Source organism: Physeter macrocephalus, chromosome 17, assembly GCF_002837175.3.
Source record: "Physeter macrocephalus isolate SW-GA chromosome 17, ASM283717v5, whole genome shotgun sequence".
Taxonomy (NCBI): domain Eukaryota; kingdom Metazoa; phylum Chordata; class Mammalia; order Artiodactyla; family Physeteridae; genus Physeter; species Physeter macrocephalus.
This window is the reverse complement of record NC_041230.1, coordinates 37,316,438-37,332,924: the sequence shown is the minus strand read 5'-3', so window position 1 is coordinate 37,332,924 and position 16,487 is coordinate 37,316,438. Positions and strand designations below refer to the sequence as shown.

The 16,487-nt window shown below is 51.8% G+C and overlaps 3 protein-coding genes and 1 non-coding gene across 4 annotated transcripts in view; 2 read left to right on the top strand and 2 right to left on the bottom strand.

Annotated features, from left to right (window-relative positions):
- Nucleotides 1–12,283, top strand: part of PHAF1 (phagophore assembly factor 1) — a 15,062-nt gene extending 2,779 nt beyond the window's left edge. The window contains exons 2-13 of the mRNA XM_055078915.1: nucleotides 436–531; nucleotides 767–861; nucleotides 1,672–1,769; nucleotides 1,863–1,975; nucleotides 5,594–5,727; nucleotides 6,115–6,198; nucleotides 8,305–8,387; nucleotides 8,796–8,839; nucleotides 9,233–9,276; nucleotides 9,428–9,486; nucleotides 10,111–10,183; nucleotides 10,826–12,283. Coding sequence (XP_054934890.1) covers nucleotides 436–531; nucleotides 767–861; nucleotides 1,672–1,769; nucleotides 1,863–1,975; nucleotides 5,594–5,727; nucleotides 6,115–6,198; nucleotides 8,305–8,387; nucleotides 8,796–8,839; nucleotides 9,233–9,276; nucleotides 9,428–9,486; nucleotides 10,111–10,183; nucleotides 10,826–10,912 — 1,010 coding nt within the window. The 3' untranslated portion in view covers nucleotides 10,913–12,283. The remainder of the gene's footprint in view (nucleotides 1–435; nucleotides 532–766; nucleotides 862–1,671; nucleotides 1,770–1,862; nucleotides 1,976–5,593; nucleotides 5,728–6,114; nucleotides 6,199–8,304; nucleotides 8,388–8,795; nucleotides 8,840–9,232; nucleotides 9,277–9,427; nucleotides 9,487–10,110; nucleotides 10,184–10,825) is intronic.
- LOC112065234 (U6 spliceosomal RNA) lies at nucleotides 7,659–7,765 on the bottom strand. The gene has a single exon (XR_002891914.1). It is a non-coding gene; the product is annotated as a U6 spliceosomal RNA (small nuclear RNA).
- A 635-nt stretch (nucleotides 12,284–12,918) lies between the features above and the next one.
- B3GNT9 (UDP-GlcNAc:betaGal beta-1,3-N-acetylglucosaminyltransferase 9) lies at nucleotides 12,919–14,844 on the bottom strand. The gene is made up of 2 exons (XM_007125874.3): nucleotides 14,721–14,844; nucleotides 12,919–14,382 (listed from the first exon to the last, which is right to left on the bottom strand). The coding sequence occupies exon 2, from the start codon at nucleotides 14,354–14,356 to the stop codon at nucleotides 13,148–13,150; it is 1,209 nt and encodes a 402-aa protein (XP_007125936.1). The 5' UTR covers nucleotides 14,357–14,382; nucleotides 14,721–14,844; the 3' UTR covers nucleotides 12,919–13,147.
- Nucleotides 14,845–15,399: 555 nt separating this feature from the next.
- The window catches only part of LOC114484100 (cocaine esterase-like), a 4,204-nt gene continuing 3,116 nt past the window's right edge, over nucleotides 15,400–16,487 (top strand). Inside the window, 1 exon segment of the mRNA XM_028478217.2 lies at nucleotides 15,400–15,457. Within this exon segment, the coding sequence (XP_028334018.2) occupies nucleotides 15,400–15,457 (58 nt within the window).

The window sequence follows — 16,487 nt, the reverse complement described above, 5'->3', positions numbered from 1 at the left end:
TTCTTCTGCTTGTTAGGAAAACAAGCTGCCTGGCTTGGCTATACTCTTTTAAGACATTCATCCCTTTTTAACAAAGTTCCTTTTCAAGCCAAACTACTAGTATGCATCCTGGGAAAACACATTAACAGTGTCTATTTCTGAGTACTCTTTATCCAAGTCCAAATGCCTTGGGGCTGAGGCCGGATTTATTTCCTTCTGAACTGGCCTGGTGGCCACAAATTTCTTGGGAGGTCCTAGAGAACTAATTCTCTGTTTCAACCTCAGGAGAATTGACTATTTATGACCTCATTTATTGCCTCTTATTTAAAAGTTCTATAGTTAAACTTTTATTTTGATATAATAGTAGACTCACCCACCTGTGTTTTAAGAGTAACTCTTCCAGCCACCATCTCTAATGATCTGTGAGCCCATCTTGCAACGCCTGGTATTAAAAAGTATCTCTGTTTTTCAGTGGTGTGCATTTCAATTCTCAAGCCATAGCTCCCACCATTGAGCAGATTGACCAGTCTTTTGGTGCGACCCATCCTGGAGGTAAGCCAAGTCCATTTGATTCCTCTGGTCATCTGTAGCCATGTTCCTGTCGGATTTGGGGATTGGTACTTGGGTGTGAAGGAAAGCTCTTCCCTCTTGTTTTCAGTCTAGTAGGTCAGTTCAGAAATGAGACACAAGGAAGGTGTTGCCAGCCATTACTCCCTGCCAGGCTGGTTTGTGTTCGCAACTTCTGATGCCATTCAACCATGCCATTTTCTTCTCCCCACTCCCACAGTGTACAACTCCGCTGAGCAGCTCTTCCACCTCAACTTCAGAGGACTGTCTTTCTCTTTTCAGCTAGATTCATGGACTGAGGCTCCCAAGTACGAGGTTAGCCTTTCTCTTTCCCTGATGTTTATTGCCCGGTGCCCAGGTGATATGGGTCAGCAGAGTTCCATTGGAGGAGGCTGGATAGGTGCTCTTTCTTTGGTTTCCTGATTTCTGAGGTCTTCGGAGGCCAGTGGGGGGTACAGTGGGGGAAGCTGATAGAACAGAGACCAGGCTGGCATTCCCAGGAAGAGGGCGCTTCCAACTGAAGAGTGAGGTTGAGCTCATTTTGCAGAGGTAAATCCATGTCGTGTGCTTTAAAACTCCAAATCACCACAGTTTTTCTCAATGGCCTGGAATTTGAGAGAATTCATCCTTAGGCAACAGCATCCTTAGTGTTATGAAATGATAGCTTTTTATAAGTTCTACATTTTATTAAAGGAGGCATTTCTACATTTTCTCCCTGATGAAGGAATGAAAAACTAAGTAAAATTAAAGATGAACTTGCATGATTAGGTGAATTTATTGACCTGGAGACAGGTTGGACTGTGTGCTTTGACCTGGCCAGTTTTTTTTTTAATATCAATAGTTTTAATAATCTTGATAAATAAAACAAGCCAAACTTCAAGTTTCTCAGAAACCACAGTCCCATCTTTCTACACTGTAGGTAACCATACCCATTTTTATAGATGAGGAAATAGATACAGAAAATTTGTACCAAGTAAGGCAGTAAACTGAGATATTCCTATTCTAAATTCCTTACTTTCGTGACCTGGCCAGTTCTTGAAGACCATGAGTGTCGGGAAAATGCCAGAGCCTGAGTCGCATGGCCCACAGTGTGCTCTTATTAAAATATTTGTCTTGTGTTTGCAGCCCAATTTTGCCCATGGTCTGGCTTCTCTTCAGATACCCCACGGAGCAACTGTGAAACGAATGTACATCTACAGTGGAAACAGCCTGCAGGATACCAAGTACGTGTAGGGGAGCACAAGCTTCATGCTAAGGCCATACATGGGCTTCCTGGGAGGGAGGGCAAAGCCTCTGCTCACTGTGCCTTCCCCCAGGGCTCCCGCGATGCCCCTGAGCTGTTTCCTGGGCAATGTGTACGCTGAGAGTGTAGATGTTCTTCGAGATGGAACTGGACCCTCAGGTTTACGACTTCGCCTACTTGCCGCAGGTCAGTTACTGGCTTTGGGGTTGTGGATTCTCCGTTATATCCTTGTTTTGATAGTCTAAAATCCCACGTCCTTAGGATAGTTGGTAGAAGACAAATGGTGCTGATGTTTATGGTTAAAAGTTTTCATTTAAATTTATGAAGGGACAAGACAGTCTTATTTTGAGCAAATCTTAATAAACGGCAGTAAAACTTCTTCCCTCGGCAGGTACATCAGCCTCTGTGTACTTATGTAGCTTTGCAGTGGTTCCTACGTCCTGGGGATATATCTTATGGGCTCAATGTTGTATGTTGTCTCGTTTTCCACCCTTTGTGCTCATTTCTCAGAGTAGACTGGCAAGAGGAGCTTGTTGAATTGTGATTTAGCCATACCCTGCTCAGTTTTGCTGACTGTGAACAAAAAGAGTTGCTGCCTTCAGTAGCTGGTCTCTCCAGGATTCACGCCTCATCTTGTGATTTTCTTGTGTGGACAATCTCAACTCCTTTGGACCTTTAGATTATACTTAGTGGTACCGAGATCCTCCTGTGTGTAGTTTGCCTCCATAAAGATGGCCTGGGGACTTTGAGCTCCATGACGGGGCTGTGCCTTAATGGAGTTCATTTTCTAGCCAGTGTTTGTTTGTAAGCTGAGGTCTTGCATCAGTCTCTGGGGCATCCGTTCTCAACCGTTTAGAATCTGGTATATAAACTGTGAACTCACTCCCCTGAACAATTAGACAGTTCACAGCCTCCAGGTTAGAAATTTCTTTTCTTTTTTTAAATAATTAATTATATATATAATTTTTTAAAAAATAAATTTATTTATTTTTTGGCTGCGTTGGGTTTTCATTGCTGGATGCAGCCTTTCTCTAGTTGCGGCGATCAGGGGCTACTCTTCATTGTGGTGCATGGGCTTCTCATTGCTGTGTCTTCTTTTGTTGTGGAGTACGGGCTCTAGGCGCACGGGCTTCAGTAGTTGTGGCTCGTGGGCTCTAGAGTGCAGACTCAGTAGTTGTGGTGCACAGGCTTAGTTGCTCTGCAGCATGTGGGATCTTCCCGGACCAGGGCTCGAACCCATGTCCCCTGCATTGGCAGGCAGATTCTTAACTACTGTGCCACCAGGGAAGTCCCAGAAATTTCTTAAAATGTGGTCTTCTAGCCATGGCAGAACACCAGCTACTTAAAGGAGCATTGCACTTGAGCTGTATTTTGTTTGTTTGTTTGTTTGTTTTTTGTTGTTTTTTTTGTTTGTTTTTGCGGTACGCGGGCCTCTCACTGTTGTGGCCTCTCCCGTTGCGGAGCACAGGCTCCGGACGCGCGGGCTCAGCGGCCATGGCTCACGGGCCTAGCTGCCCCGCGGCATGTGGGATCTTCCCGGACCGGGGCACGAACCCGTGTCCCCCGCATCGGCAGGCGGACTCTCAACCACTGCGCCACCAGGGAAGCCCTGAGCTGTAGCTTTTGAGAGAATTGAGATGTGGTAACAAAGTCAAGCAATTTAGGTCTGTCTTCTCAGGAGGATTGCTGCTTGAAACAGCAGGATGGTCAAGGATGGTGTGATTATCCCAGCTGACAGCAAGAGGAGCCTGTTGAGAGTAGGGGGTCTCAGCCAATTCTGACTGCCGTCCTGTACAGGACACTGCTAGCAGTCACATCTCACCGCTTACAGGTTCAGTGGGGAAAACACTTTAAGTCAAGGCATCACTGAGTTACTGTCCAACCCAGTACTCATTGAGAGTTTCCTTTGGCAAGCAGAAGGGTAGCTTGTCCTGGCCAACCCATTTCTCACATCTTTTTCCTATGGAGTGTGGCTACAGTGATGCTTTTAACATGGGAAGTTCATTCAATTGTCTTGATCCCCACAATAATTTATAGGATGCCTCATTCCAGGGAATCAGAAACTAAAATAGTCTCCTAAAAAGAACTAAGGGTAATTTCACCTGAGGCGGCTTCAGGTAGAGTGAGACAAGAGAGGAGGCTCACCTGTGAAGGGTGTCTCCCTTATAGCCCCACCTGGACATTCACAAGTATCTGGTACTTGGAGACACGGGCACACAGTCCAGCTTGACAGGACTTTTGGTGGGTTCCATAGGTCACCCAGGCTTGCCTAAGTGCAGGATTTATAGACAGGTTAATGTAGACCGTGGTTTTTCCCAGGACCTAGTTAATTTACACATAGCTGTGTGTGTGTATGTGTCAGGAGTGAGATTTGAAACAGCTCTTATTTTGCCACTCAGTTTATATGTGCTGTGACTTAAGACTCTTGGGTTAGTTGGAGAACTCAGTACCTCTTTGTTTCAGATTTTGGATCCCTGAAGTCTTCTGTATATAACAAACGGATTGTTATACGAGAAAGAGCTTTGTCAGCTATAAAGCCCTGTGTAGAGTAAGGTGATGGTGGTGGTTATCATGGTACCAGGAATTGCAGTCCTTGGATTCTTGGCTTCCTTTTATAATTTTGGGCAAAACACTTTGTCTTCTCATCCACAGAATGGGGGAAATTTTACTCTTGATGTGTCTGTTGCTATTCCACAACCACTTCTGTGTATGTGTGTGTTTAACTAGAAACATTTCTGAAATGTATTAGACAAAAATCAGGGTTGAAAGATTCTTCCCAACGAAGAAACTTCTGGCAAATCAGGTTTTTTTTCTTTCTCCCACTTGCCTGGTTTGTCTCTTTTAATGTTAGTGGATCTGGTGTTTGTAGAATTAGGGAGTTAAAAGTTAGTGTGTGCTTTGCTCTTGGCTCTTTTATAGAGTGATCTTCAGGTCCAGTCTCAGGTTGGGGGTTACCATTGAGAAGTACTTCTTTTTTAAAAAAATATATTTTATTTTTATTTATTATTTTTGGTTGTGTTGGGTCTTCATTGCTGCACGTGGGCTTTCTCTAGTTGCGGTGTGCGGGCTTCTCTTGTTGCGGAGCACAGGCGCTAGAGCGCGGGCTTCAGTAGATGCGGCACGTGGGCTTAGTAGTTGTGGCTTGTGGGCTCTAGAGCACAGGCTCAGTAGTTGTGGCACACGGGCTTAGTTGCTCTGCGGCATGTGGGATCTTCCCAGACCAGGGCTTGAACCCGTGTCCCCTGCATTGGCAGGCAGATTCTTAACCACTGCGCCACAAGGGAAGCCCCAAGAAGTACTTCTTAACGTAAATCCTTGTATCTTGTCAGGACCTGGAAAGTGGCAAGAGATAAGAGCACCCATTTATATATTTCCGAAGCACCTGTGCTGCTATTTATTGTGCCACAGTTGTGTGATGGTCTGATTGGAATCTTCATGCCATAAGCTCCAGTGTGGGCAGAGACTGCACCTATTCTGCTCACCATTGTTTCCTCAGCATCTAGCAGTGTCCTAGCCCATGGTGTCAATGACTATTTGCTGAGTCAGTGAATGACTTTTCTAGAGCTCTGTATCACTTTTGTGGGATTGAGTGAATCTCTTGTCTTATTTTGAGTAGATAGTGATCTCTTCTAGCATCTCAAGTCCTGGTGACCTGGTACTTCTGCTTACATGCAGTCTTTCCCCTCAGCCAAACCTGATAATGCAGCGTGCAGCCACTGGCCTCTCTAGGGCTCCCAGGACCCTGGGATGCAGGGTCACAGGCGCTGACTGGGAACCTGACCACCTGTACCTTGTTCTCTCCAGGTTGTGGACCCGGCTTATTAGCAGATGCCAAGATGCGGGTATTTGAACGCTCAGTGTATTTTGGCGATTCCTGCCAAGATGTTCTTAGCATGCTTGGCTCTCCACACAAGGTCTTCTACAAGTCAGAAGACAAGGTAGGGAAAATGTGTTTATAAAGTGAATAGATGGTGTCTCTCTCTCTCTCTCTTTTTTTTTTTTTAATCAACTTTAACTTAATACTGAGTAAATGTAAACTGCTGTTTTCCCATAGGACCTGCTCTATTAAAGCTGATGGAAAAGTAAATTGAAAGCTCTTTTCCGACCCCTGTTGGTCAGATTGTTCTGCCTTTCCTTGGAGACCAGGGCGCAGTCTATAGTCAACCAAAGCTGGCTGGGTTGTTCAGCACGAGCATGTGGGACTCCCACACTCTTGCTTCCCCAACAGATTAACGTTATACAAGAAACACAATTTGTAGACTCATTTAATCCAAGAATTAAATGTATTAAGGGGGTGGATTTTGTTGTTATATTTTCCCCAACAGATGAAGATTCATTCTCCTTCTCCTCATAAGCAAGTTCCATCGAAGTGCAATGACTACTTTTTTAACTACTTCACTCTCGGAGTGGTAAGTTGTGATTCCTTAGAGAAGCGTTCCATTTCTGTGGGAGTGTGCAGTGCCCCTGGGCATACCTGTGTTGCATACATGCAGCTTTAACCATGCCTGGCTGCAGGAAACCTAGCCCTAGCTGGCTTTACCAGTGTCGTCTTGCATTGGCATTGGTACCCCCAAAGTAGACCTTTACTGTCACCACCATTGCTGAGAAACACTGGGTTCTCTACTATGTCTTGATTTCTTTTCTGAGGGAAACATGCTCCACAAGTAGAGGCTGCAGGAGTCATTCAGGTTAAGATGTTTTGGGAACTGCTATTTTGTAGAGCATAGGACCCTCTTCTGGAGCCAAAAAACAGGTAGACAAAAAAGGCTTAAAGTCTGGGAGTGTGCTTGTGTATTTTTAGGGGATTGCCCCAGAGGCATTGCTGTGGCCCTGTGCTCTGGACATTGCTGAATGGAGCTGTGGCCATCAGTGCTGATAATCCAGCTGGTAGATGTGTGTGTGAGAGAAATGATAGTGTAAAGAAAACTGCACCAGCAGGGTAGAGCTCAGAGGGCCGGGCTAGCCTGGATATTGGGTTTTCTAACCTTTCAGCTTTCTAGGGCCTGGGGCCCTGAAGCAGCAAAGAAATGGTATACTCCAGAGAGGGAGAAAGGAGGAGGACTGGGTCTGCCAGTGTGGAAAAGACCAAATAGGAGCCAGGAGTAGCAGGGCAGAGGCAATGGGATCATAAACTCTTGAGGGTAGGATGGTGGCAGGAGGGAATGGCACTGTTGTAAGCTGAACCTCTTTTTTTTTTTAATGTTTATTTTATTTATTTGGTTGCACCGGGTTGTAGCTGCAGCAGGCAGACTCCTTAGTTGCATCTCGCCAGCTCCTTTAGTTGCAGCACGTGTGCTCCTTAGTTGTGGCAGGTGGGCTCCTTAGTTGCAGCATGCATGTGAGATCTAGTTCCCTGACCAGGGATCAAACCCGGGCCCCCTGCATTGGGAGCGTGGAGTCTTAACCACTGCGCCACCAGGGAAGTCCCAAGCGGAACCTCTTTTTGAGTTCAAGGGCCAGTGATGCTAAGTGTCAGGGAAGATGGAGCGAATGGACCAGCCCTGTTGGGACATGGTGTGGCTGTTGGTGGAGGGCTGGAGTCAGGGGTAACCCTGGGGTCTCAGGCAGAACAGCTGACACGCTGTGAACCTGAGAAGGGTGTAGCGGGGTGCGAAGAGGTGTTTGATAGGCAGTGTCAAATCCAGATCTGAGTGTTGGCTAGAGGCTAGCCTTTACTTCAGTTCCAAGGGTTGCTGACTCCCGCAGAGAGGGCCTGTGGAAGCCAGAAGGGTCTGGCAGGTCATGGCATTCAGAATAGTCAGGTGCCTTGAGTCCCTTGAGAGTCAGGTGGCCCCTGAATCTTCTTGTTAGCCTGTAAGCCAAAATCTGTGCTCGGTTATTTATTTATTTATTTTTTTAACATCTTTTAAAAAATATGGAACACTTCACGAATTTGCATGTCATCCTTGTGCAGGGGCCATGCTAATCTTCTCTGTATTGTTCCAACTTTAGTATATGTGCTGCTGAAGTGAGCATCCTGCTATTTTTTTTGGCGGTACGCGGGCCTCTCACTGTTGTGGCCTCTCCCGTCGCAGAGCACAGGCTCCGGACGCACAGGCTCAGCGGCCATGGCTCACGGGCCCAGCCACTCCGCGGCATGTGGGATCTTCCCAGACCAGGGCACGAACCCGTGTCCCCTGCATTGGCAGGCGGACTCTCAACCACTGCGCCACCAGGGAAGCCCTCGGTTACATTTTTTTATCAGGTGTTTTTGGTCAGGAAAGATATCCCTGACCGTGTTTGAGTTCCCAAGCGGTGGGAGCTGTAGTCCCTTGTGCCTTTTGGGCCTACTGGTACAAGGTTTGGAATGAGGAGGCCTGTAGATGGTTCGGTGTATGTCATCATCCCTCCGCACTCAGCCTCAGCTGTCCCCTTGATTGTTATTTGGGAGAATGCTGTTCCCCAAGGGCATCCCCATTGTGGAGTGGGTGTCTCTAAGTTGGACATGCCCTTGAAAGCCCCCTGCCCTGCCTCAGTAACTTTCCCCACTTGGGCATCCTTGTTTTCTATCCCAGGACATCCTCTTTGATGCGAATACACACAAAGTGAAGAAGTTTGTCCTACACACCAATTACCCTGGACATTATAATTTTAATATGTGAGTATACCTATACCTGCCCCTCCAGGAAAGAGAGCTTGTGGCTTTGGATGTTTGCTATTTCATGGAGAGCACACATTTCCTGAGTGTTGGCTCTATTCCTGGTATAGTACCCATTACCTTATATCTCTCCATTTATACCCATTTTACAAATAGGGAAATAGATTCAGAAAGCTTGGCCTCTTATCTGAGGTGATAGGGTCTTCAGAGCCCCCAAGCTATGCCCTTTTTGGTTTGACTCCAGTGCCCAAATCTGGCCTCTCCCAGGGAACACTGTGTCAGGCCCAGAGCCAGGGCTTTGGGCAAGTGTGCTTGATCCTGTTTTCCCTGGGGTGCAGAGTTGAGATGTGGGGGTGGTCAAGGCCTCCCAAGGGGTTCAGCCTTTACCCATCTGCCTTCTCTCTCTAGTTATCACCGCTGTGAGTTCAAGATCCCACTGACCGTAAAGAGAGGTGAGTAGTCAGTGTCCTCAGGGTAAGGAAAGGGTTTTAGAATCAATCTCTCATGATGAGAAGAGATGATGATCCGAGAAGAGATGATGATCCAAGCAGAGAGGGTGGCAGTGGTTGGGTTTGTGGCGTCTTTGCCCACCTGCTTCTGCCCATAGCCTCATCTCCTCTGGGTTGGGCTCTGTGTTCTGGGGGCCACAGTGTTCTTGGTCTGTAGTCTCCTGGAGGCCCTCAAGGTCTTATCCTGTGACCATGGGATTGCTGGTTTCCAAACTTCAATCCCAGTGCATAGGGTGGCTAGGGCTGGGGTCACAGGTGGGCTGAGACATCTACCTGAGCAGGTGTGGAACTGAATCCGGGCCAGGCCAGCTACCAACCACCGTGTTCTCTTTTCAGAAAACACAGATGGTCAGACAGAAACATGCACGACCTACAGCAAGGTAAGCTCCTATTTTCCCACCTGATGCAGTCTGAAAATGAGGTAGGCGTGAGTCTGCCAGCAGTCTGGGTTCCCATGTCCTTTGGGCCAGCCATTTGTCACGGGTGGGGTCAGGTCCCTGCTAATCCCCTGTCACCTCATCCCTCTTGCAGTGGGACAACATCCAGGAGCTCCTGGGCCACCCTGTGGAGAAGCCTGTTGTCCTGCACAGGTGAGTGGGAGGTTGCTGTCTCTGATCACCCCATCCAGCTCCTCACAGCCCAGAAGGCCCAGGGAGCCCTAGCAGTGGGTATGGCTTAATGACAGAAACGACAGAAATTTCTGGTGTTGCCACAAACATGCTTCCTGCCACAACCCTGCATGTTAGGACTAGGCCAGCCGTTCTGCATGTTTACTCACACCAGAGAGGCTGCCCCTTGGGATAGCTCCCCCCTCTCCCACCTACCTCCAGGTATGGGGACTTTTTCGCCGCTAGTTATTCAGAAAGGGAGGCAGTTTTGACTAGCTGTCCTGGGCTCCCTTTTCCCTATCAAAGCTGCTACCTGCTTTAGTTCACAGCCCAATACCTGGTTGCATGCTGCCTGAGGCTCCCTCCCTCCTGACTTTGCACCACTCCAGTCCAACTGCATGTTAACGTTCTGTGCCGGCTGGACTATGTAGGATTTGGTGCTTGAATGAGGCCCATCACTATGCCTAGGACCTCAACGGCCTGTGTGGGAAACACTCACAGCCATGAGGGACCACTGGCTAACAGCCCCCATCCCAAAAGGAACCGGATGCCCTGCCTGGCCTTGGCCTCTGTCTGCCCCTCTAACTGTGGCTTCCCCGGCCTCAGGTCCTCCTCCCCAAACAACACCAACCCATTTGGCTCCACATTCTGCTTTGGTCTTCAGCGGATGATCTTTGAGGTAAGCCCTGGGGGTTGAGTGGCCGGTGGTCATGGCGAGGACAGGCAAGTGATTGAGAGGGAGATTGGGGAGGGCCTGAGGGCTCTGCTGGGCAGGTTAATCCAACAAGATGAGAGGAAATGGGGATCCCACATTTATATTTGAAAATGTGAGTACAATAGGAAAGGGAAACACAGGGCAAGTGGGGCTCAGTCCGGGGGTGTTGGGGGCCTTTAAATGCCATGTGAATGAACGTGCTGTGGGGTGAGTGTCTATAGAGGCCCCACTGGCTTGGGAGAAGAATGGGCTGCCCCTGTTTTCCCATCTGGATGCCATACCTTCAGCAGACCTCTAGCAGTTCCAGAAGGACTGGACAAATGGGTGTGATGAAGTTTATATATCCCAGAGAAACAGGCAGACACAGGAGCAGAGATGACCCCCTTAGCATGAGTTGGGGGGTGTTGAGTGGTCAGTCAAGCCCCGTGTGCAGGTGGGTTGCACACACAACCTCCAGCCCCTGTGCACAGGAGCTGCCTCAAGTCCCTTCTCTTCAGTCACAGCCCAGGACTGATGCCGCTGGTGGTTTTTGTGGGTCTGATTGCCTGCTCTGCTTACATCCCTTCAACTCCTCCCCCTTGACTCGCTGTCCTCTTCTCATAACAGGTCATGCAGAACAACCACATTGCCTCGGTGACCCTTTATGGCCCCCCCAGGCCTGGTGCCCACCTGAGAACCGCGGAACTCCCCTAGGAACATCACTACCCATGCCCCTCTGCCCCATGGAACTGTGTATCGCATCCTGTTCAGCAGGCCACCCTGTGGGTTTTCTTGGATAACTTGCCAGTGTAGAAGGGCTGTTGTGATATTTTGAGGTGGGGCTCAGGCTGGGTGCTCTGCCACGGGGTGAGAGGCCCAGATAATTCTGTGCGATCTCAGCCTGCTGGTGCCAACAGGGGACACAGACTGCAAAGAGAAGCACAGACTCTGAGCCTTGATAACCTGGACCCAGGAGCTCTCGACTAACATGTAAGGAGACAGGGTTCTGTCTCCCCTGTCCCCCACACATTGGGAAAACTTGGGGCTCTTTCTCTGGCTGAGGACACAGGCACCCAGACAAGGACAGGGTCCTGCCTTTGGCCCAACATTGCCACATGACCCTTAAGGCAAGCAGGTAGCATGTCCGTAGTACTTGGTTGCAACTTTTGCACTACATCCACTTTAGTTACTTGATGAGCTAGCTGTGGCCAAGGTGGCCCATTTGCCCTTCCCTGTTTCTTTCTTGCACGTGCTCCCTGCCAGGCCCAGTAGGCACACCCAACTGGTTGAAACACAACTTTCTACCATCAGGGTACGTGCCCAGGCCTGGTTCCCACCCCTCTTGGAGCCAGCCTTCAAGGCCGCCTGTTCCCCTACTCTGCCCCAACCTGGCTGGCAGGGTTGCATGTTTCCATCCTGTTTGCCTCTTTGTTTTAATGCCAAAGTTTTAGCCAAAGACATCTTCCTCCTTTTTTTGTGTTTCAGCATTCTGTTCTGCACTGTTGGCTTGGCCCCCCTGCCTCAGCTCTGGGCAGTGTCCCCTGGCCGGGCCCATTCATGGCTCAAGGCCTCTGGGGCTCATGGAGGGCTGGGCTGCTCAGTCTCTTCGTGGGACTTGCTAAGGAAAGTAGCATATGTGCTTTAAAAATATTAATCCTTTTGAAAAGAATTGAGAAGAGAAATGTATAATTTTATCCCATTTTTAATATTTTGGTCTAGCAACTTGTGATACATAGATGACAATTTTGTGAGTTTTTCAAATGTGTGTACAGATTTTTGTAAATATGACTCTTTTGTAATTAACTCATGTACAGCCTCATCCTGTATAGTTTAACAATGAATGTGCAGGGGACCTGCCCCGGGTGCCTGTGTGGTGCCTGGGCCCACAGCCAGGCTTGTGTGGCGTTCCCATGACTTCGTGACTGATTGGTGTCTTCCTATGTGGACTGTGGCCTGGCCAGAGACCCTCACACATCCCACTGTGGGGCAGCCAGGACTGTTCCCATCCTCCTAGCATGGGGGAACCTTCCTCATGCCCTGCCCATACCCCTCCTCCAATAAAGACCTGTTCCCTCCGCGACAGCTCCCCATGTGCTGTTGCTGGGATGTTTATACTAAAATGAGCGTGGAGGCGTTGATTTTTTTGAGAAAGGGCGTGGTTGAAGAATATGGGGAAATTTACAGCTGGAGGAGCCGTCTTAGAAAAAGGTTCCTTGGCTCCTCTGAAGGGGGCAGCACAGGCTCCAGTGGGAGAATGGCACGGTTGTGTGGGTGTAGGTGGGTAGCTGGACATGGGGGAAGACTAGGTAGGACAATGCGCTCAGTCCCTGTGTGCCTCCATCCCTAATGTTCCAGCTTGTCCAGGGCTCAGGAGGGGTTGGTCCCAGGAAAGCAGATCTAAAGACCTAGACATGGCTAAGAATGCAGTTTGACGGGGCAAATAGGAAGCAAAACACCTACTTTCAGATTGAGTTGTGGCAGAAGGGCTGCCAGTTCCATGAGGACTGAGGCCAGGCTCCTACCCATCCCTGTGGGGTCCAGCCTTGAGAAAGATCTGCATTTGTTGGCATCACTCTAGGGGTTCCAAACTAAGAAGTATGGTCAGATTCCATGAGCCTCTGCCACCCCCACCCCCACCCACGTCCCTACTAGGAGGACCAAGCACGTTCACCTGCTTGGCAAAGAGCCTGGTTCTCCACCATCTCAGCCCTGGCTGTCTCAAAGGGCCACCATTAGATTGGTTCCAGATCACCTCCCAATAGGGTGTGTCAGCAGGAACCAACCTCAATCTTCACTCCCTGGGACCTTCTGGAGGAAGACACCTGGATGCCCCTTCCTGGGGAAGAACCACATACACAGCACTAATCCGCCTGGGAAACCTACCCTTCAAGCTACCTCCCACTTACATCCTGGGTCTGAATGAGGGGGGCTTAAAGCTGTGACAGGTGGCTAGGGGCCCCACTGGAAGGGACCCGCAGCGACAGGCCATGGACGCGCACAGGCTGGCCCGTGCGGCCGGTGCAGCAAGTGCCACATAAGCCATATGTCAGCAGCCGAGAGCCCGTGCACTACAACCAGCTCGCGGTAAAAGCAGGGGTCGAAGGTGCGGAGGTGCGGAGCGGCTGAAGGTCGAGGGATGCCAAAGGTGCGGAAAGCAGGGTGAGGCTCAGGCGTGAGACGCAGGCGCTGTAGACACATGCCCAAAAAGACGTCATCAATGGGGAAAAGCTCAACCTGCGCGCAGGCACCGGCCAGGCGGCGCAGCGTGGCCCTCGAGAGAACGAAGCCGCCCCCGCCTGCGTAGGCCGGGTAGGCGGGCAGGCCGTACACAGCCTCAGGGATGTAGTACTTGCTGGCCCGCACGCGGATTGGCCGCGCCTGCACTATCACGTCACCTGCAAGCAGGTCCTGCTCCGGGTCCCTTGGCGCCAGGAACTCCAGCAGGTTTCCCACGTGCACAAACACGTCGGCGTCGCCCTTAAAAACGAAGCGCACGTCGGGGCAGTAGGCGGAGGCCCAGGCCAGAAAATGGATCTCCTTGAGCGTTAGGTTGAAGAAAGTGTCGTCGAAGGCCCAGAGCAGGATGTCCGCGTACGCACGGCTCTCAGCACGCAGCAGGGCGCTCCACTGCGTTCGAGTGCCCGCCCCCTCCGCGTCTGCCCCGTCTGTGCCCGCGCCCCGGGGCACGCCCAGCAAAAACACCCGGCGCACTAGCGCCCCCTGCACGCGACCCTCAGCACCCCACGTCTGGCGCACGGCTTGGCGCCGCTCGAAGTCCGCAGCCACCGACTTGACGGCGATGAGCAGGTCGGGTCCGCCGGGGGGTGCGCCATTTCCTCGGCACTTGTGCGGCTGGTTAATGAGGAGAGGGAAGCGCCGCTGGTCCTTGGCTCGCAGATAGCGGCCAAAGTCAAAAGGTCCCGTGGGCGTGGGCGGCTCCGGCGTATCTTCTTCGTAGGCCGGCGGGGCTGCGCCCGCGTCCGGCGCCTGAAATACACGGAGCCCCGGGGTGGGCCCCGGCGCCGCCCTCCCTTGAGCTCGCGGCGCGTTCGTCGTCGGGGCCGCGCCATCGCGCTGCGCATAGAGCAGGAGGCCGAGGGCGGCGCCGAGGAGCAGCGTGAGCGACGCTTCTCCGCGTAGGCGCAGCCTCCGCCTCATGTCCGCCTCGCAGGCGCCCGCGGCCCCTGCGGAGAAACTCAGTCAGGGGCTCAAGACAAGGAAGCCAGAAGCCGGCAGGGGCTCCGGCCCCGCCCTCCCCGGGGGTAGGGCGCGGGAGGCCACACGCCGGGGGTCTCCGGCTGCCGGCCGTTCATCCCCCTCCGTTGTCCTCCTACTTTGGGCCCTGACCCCCCCACCGGGATGGGCACCCTGAAAGGGCAAGATGTTCCTCCTAGTAGCCGACTCCCACCCTCTCAGCTCCGGCCTAGCACGGTGCCCCAGAGCCAGAACAGGGAGACGCGGAGCCTCGGCCCCACCCACTTCCCGCGCTGAGGCCGAATCCCTTCTACCCATCCCTACCCACCACGGCGGTCCTTGGGATCCTGATACACGTTCGGCCCTTGGGAGCGGCGTGGCCCCGGATGCCGGGGCCTCCGGGGCTCAGCGCGGGGTCCCAAGGGCGGCCATGGACGGGGCCTGGGCCAAATGCAACGTTGGCAGGAAGGGGGGCCGGGGCCGCTGCCACGTGACCCTACAGCTGTGTGCGCCCGGACATCTGGAGCTCAGTCAGCTCCGCCCTGGCGCTGCCGGAGCGCTGTCTCCGAGTGGAGACTAATCTCTGAGAGGGATCCTCACGGTCAGCTCTCTCTGGGAAGCCTCAAAGAGGTGAGTTCTGGGCTCCGTGCAGGCTCAAACTTCCCAATTCTTCCTTTCCAGGGGACGGGAAGAAGCACTAACCTTTCTGGTTAGTTTCCCCACCCCTGCCTCTCCGGAGCAGAAAGGGCCTGGGCTGGGCAGGAGCCCCAGCGCAGCAGGGCTTGGCATCGACCCCTCCCAGGCCATCCTTGGAAGTGCCTCTCCTCAGCTTTCCAGGCGCCCTGGTTCCGCAAGACAGGGTCCAAAAAGTGCCCCGGATACATGGCGGCCTCCTTTCTCCTGGCTCTGCCATGCCTGCCAGCAGACACACCACGCACACAAGGACCAAGAAAACTGCGTGCTCAATTCTCACAACCCTGGCAGCAGCTGTCATTGATCATGCCCACATGGGGACGCTGCCCCTCAGGGAGTTAAGTGACTTGCCCAGGATCGTACAGGTGGAAGGTAAGAGCACTGTCCCAGATCTTCTGGAGTTCAGTCCAAGACTCTTTCCTCTGTCCTCCCTTGCCCCTCTCCCTACCCATCCACTTGGATGCAGGAGAGGGGGGCCAACCCTGTCTGCTTTAACTTCACAGGTGAGCACTTCAGTCTGTCTCTCCAGAGGCAGTTCTGAGTTCTTTAGTCCCTAATGCCCCAGGCCATCATCGCCTCCTGCAGGAAGAAATAACCAAGCCTGGGCCCACTGCAGGCCAGGTAGGGCTGGCAGGGATTGGTTTAGCTTGGGGGACTCCTGAAGTAGACCAGTGAGCAAAGGGTTTGATGTGGACACAGGCGGGCAGAGAGGCGCTCTGGAGATTGAGGGCCCAGGCCTTGCCCAGCTCTGGCTGCCACCTCTCTCTTCTTGGAACTCAGAGCCTCCAGGTCCCAGCCATGCAGTGGGGCCTGGAGTAGACAACACCCACCCCGCCCCACCCCACCCCACCCCACCCCACCCCAGAGTTTCTGAGGGCAGACTGTGAGAACCAGCACTGCTACCCAGTACCATCCTCTTTCCAGTGGCTATGACTGCGCCTTCTGACTTCTTCCCACCAATATTCTCCCTTACAAAATAAACCCTCTGACCTGAGCCTCACTCGCCCGGTCACAGACTTCTCAGGAGTCCTCTCCTCCGGCTGTCTCTGCTGCCTCACCTCCCATCCCTCCTGTGGTCTGGTTTCAGGCTGTCCACACCATGTCCCAGAAACAGCCCCCACCTAGTAACCTTTTCCCTGACTCCAGTGGACACTCCGCAGCTTTGACAGATTTGCAGCCTCCATCACAGCAGGTGGCTATTCCCCTGGCTTCCAAATCTGGTTTTCCTTCTTCCTCTTTAGGTTGCTCTTTTTTTCTGGTTGGTGACCTTCAGGACCTCCCCCTGGGCCACCCCACCCACTCCCACCTGTATATTTCTGAATCCTAGGCCTCGACACTCTCCTGAACTCAAAACTATAGATCCAGCTATCCTTGGACTCTCTCCCTGGATGTTCTACAGGAA

What these genes read in the sequence shown, in the direction of transcription:
- B3GNT9 (XM_007125874.3), bottom strand. Translation starts at nt 14,356, where the DNA reads ATGAGGCGGAGGCTGCGCCTACGCGGAGAAGCGTCGCTCACGCTGCTC.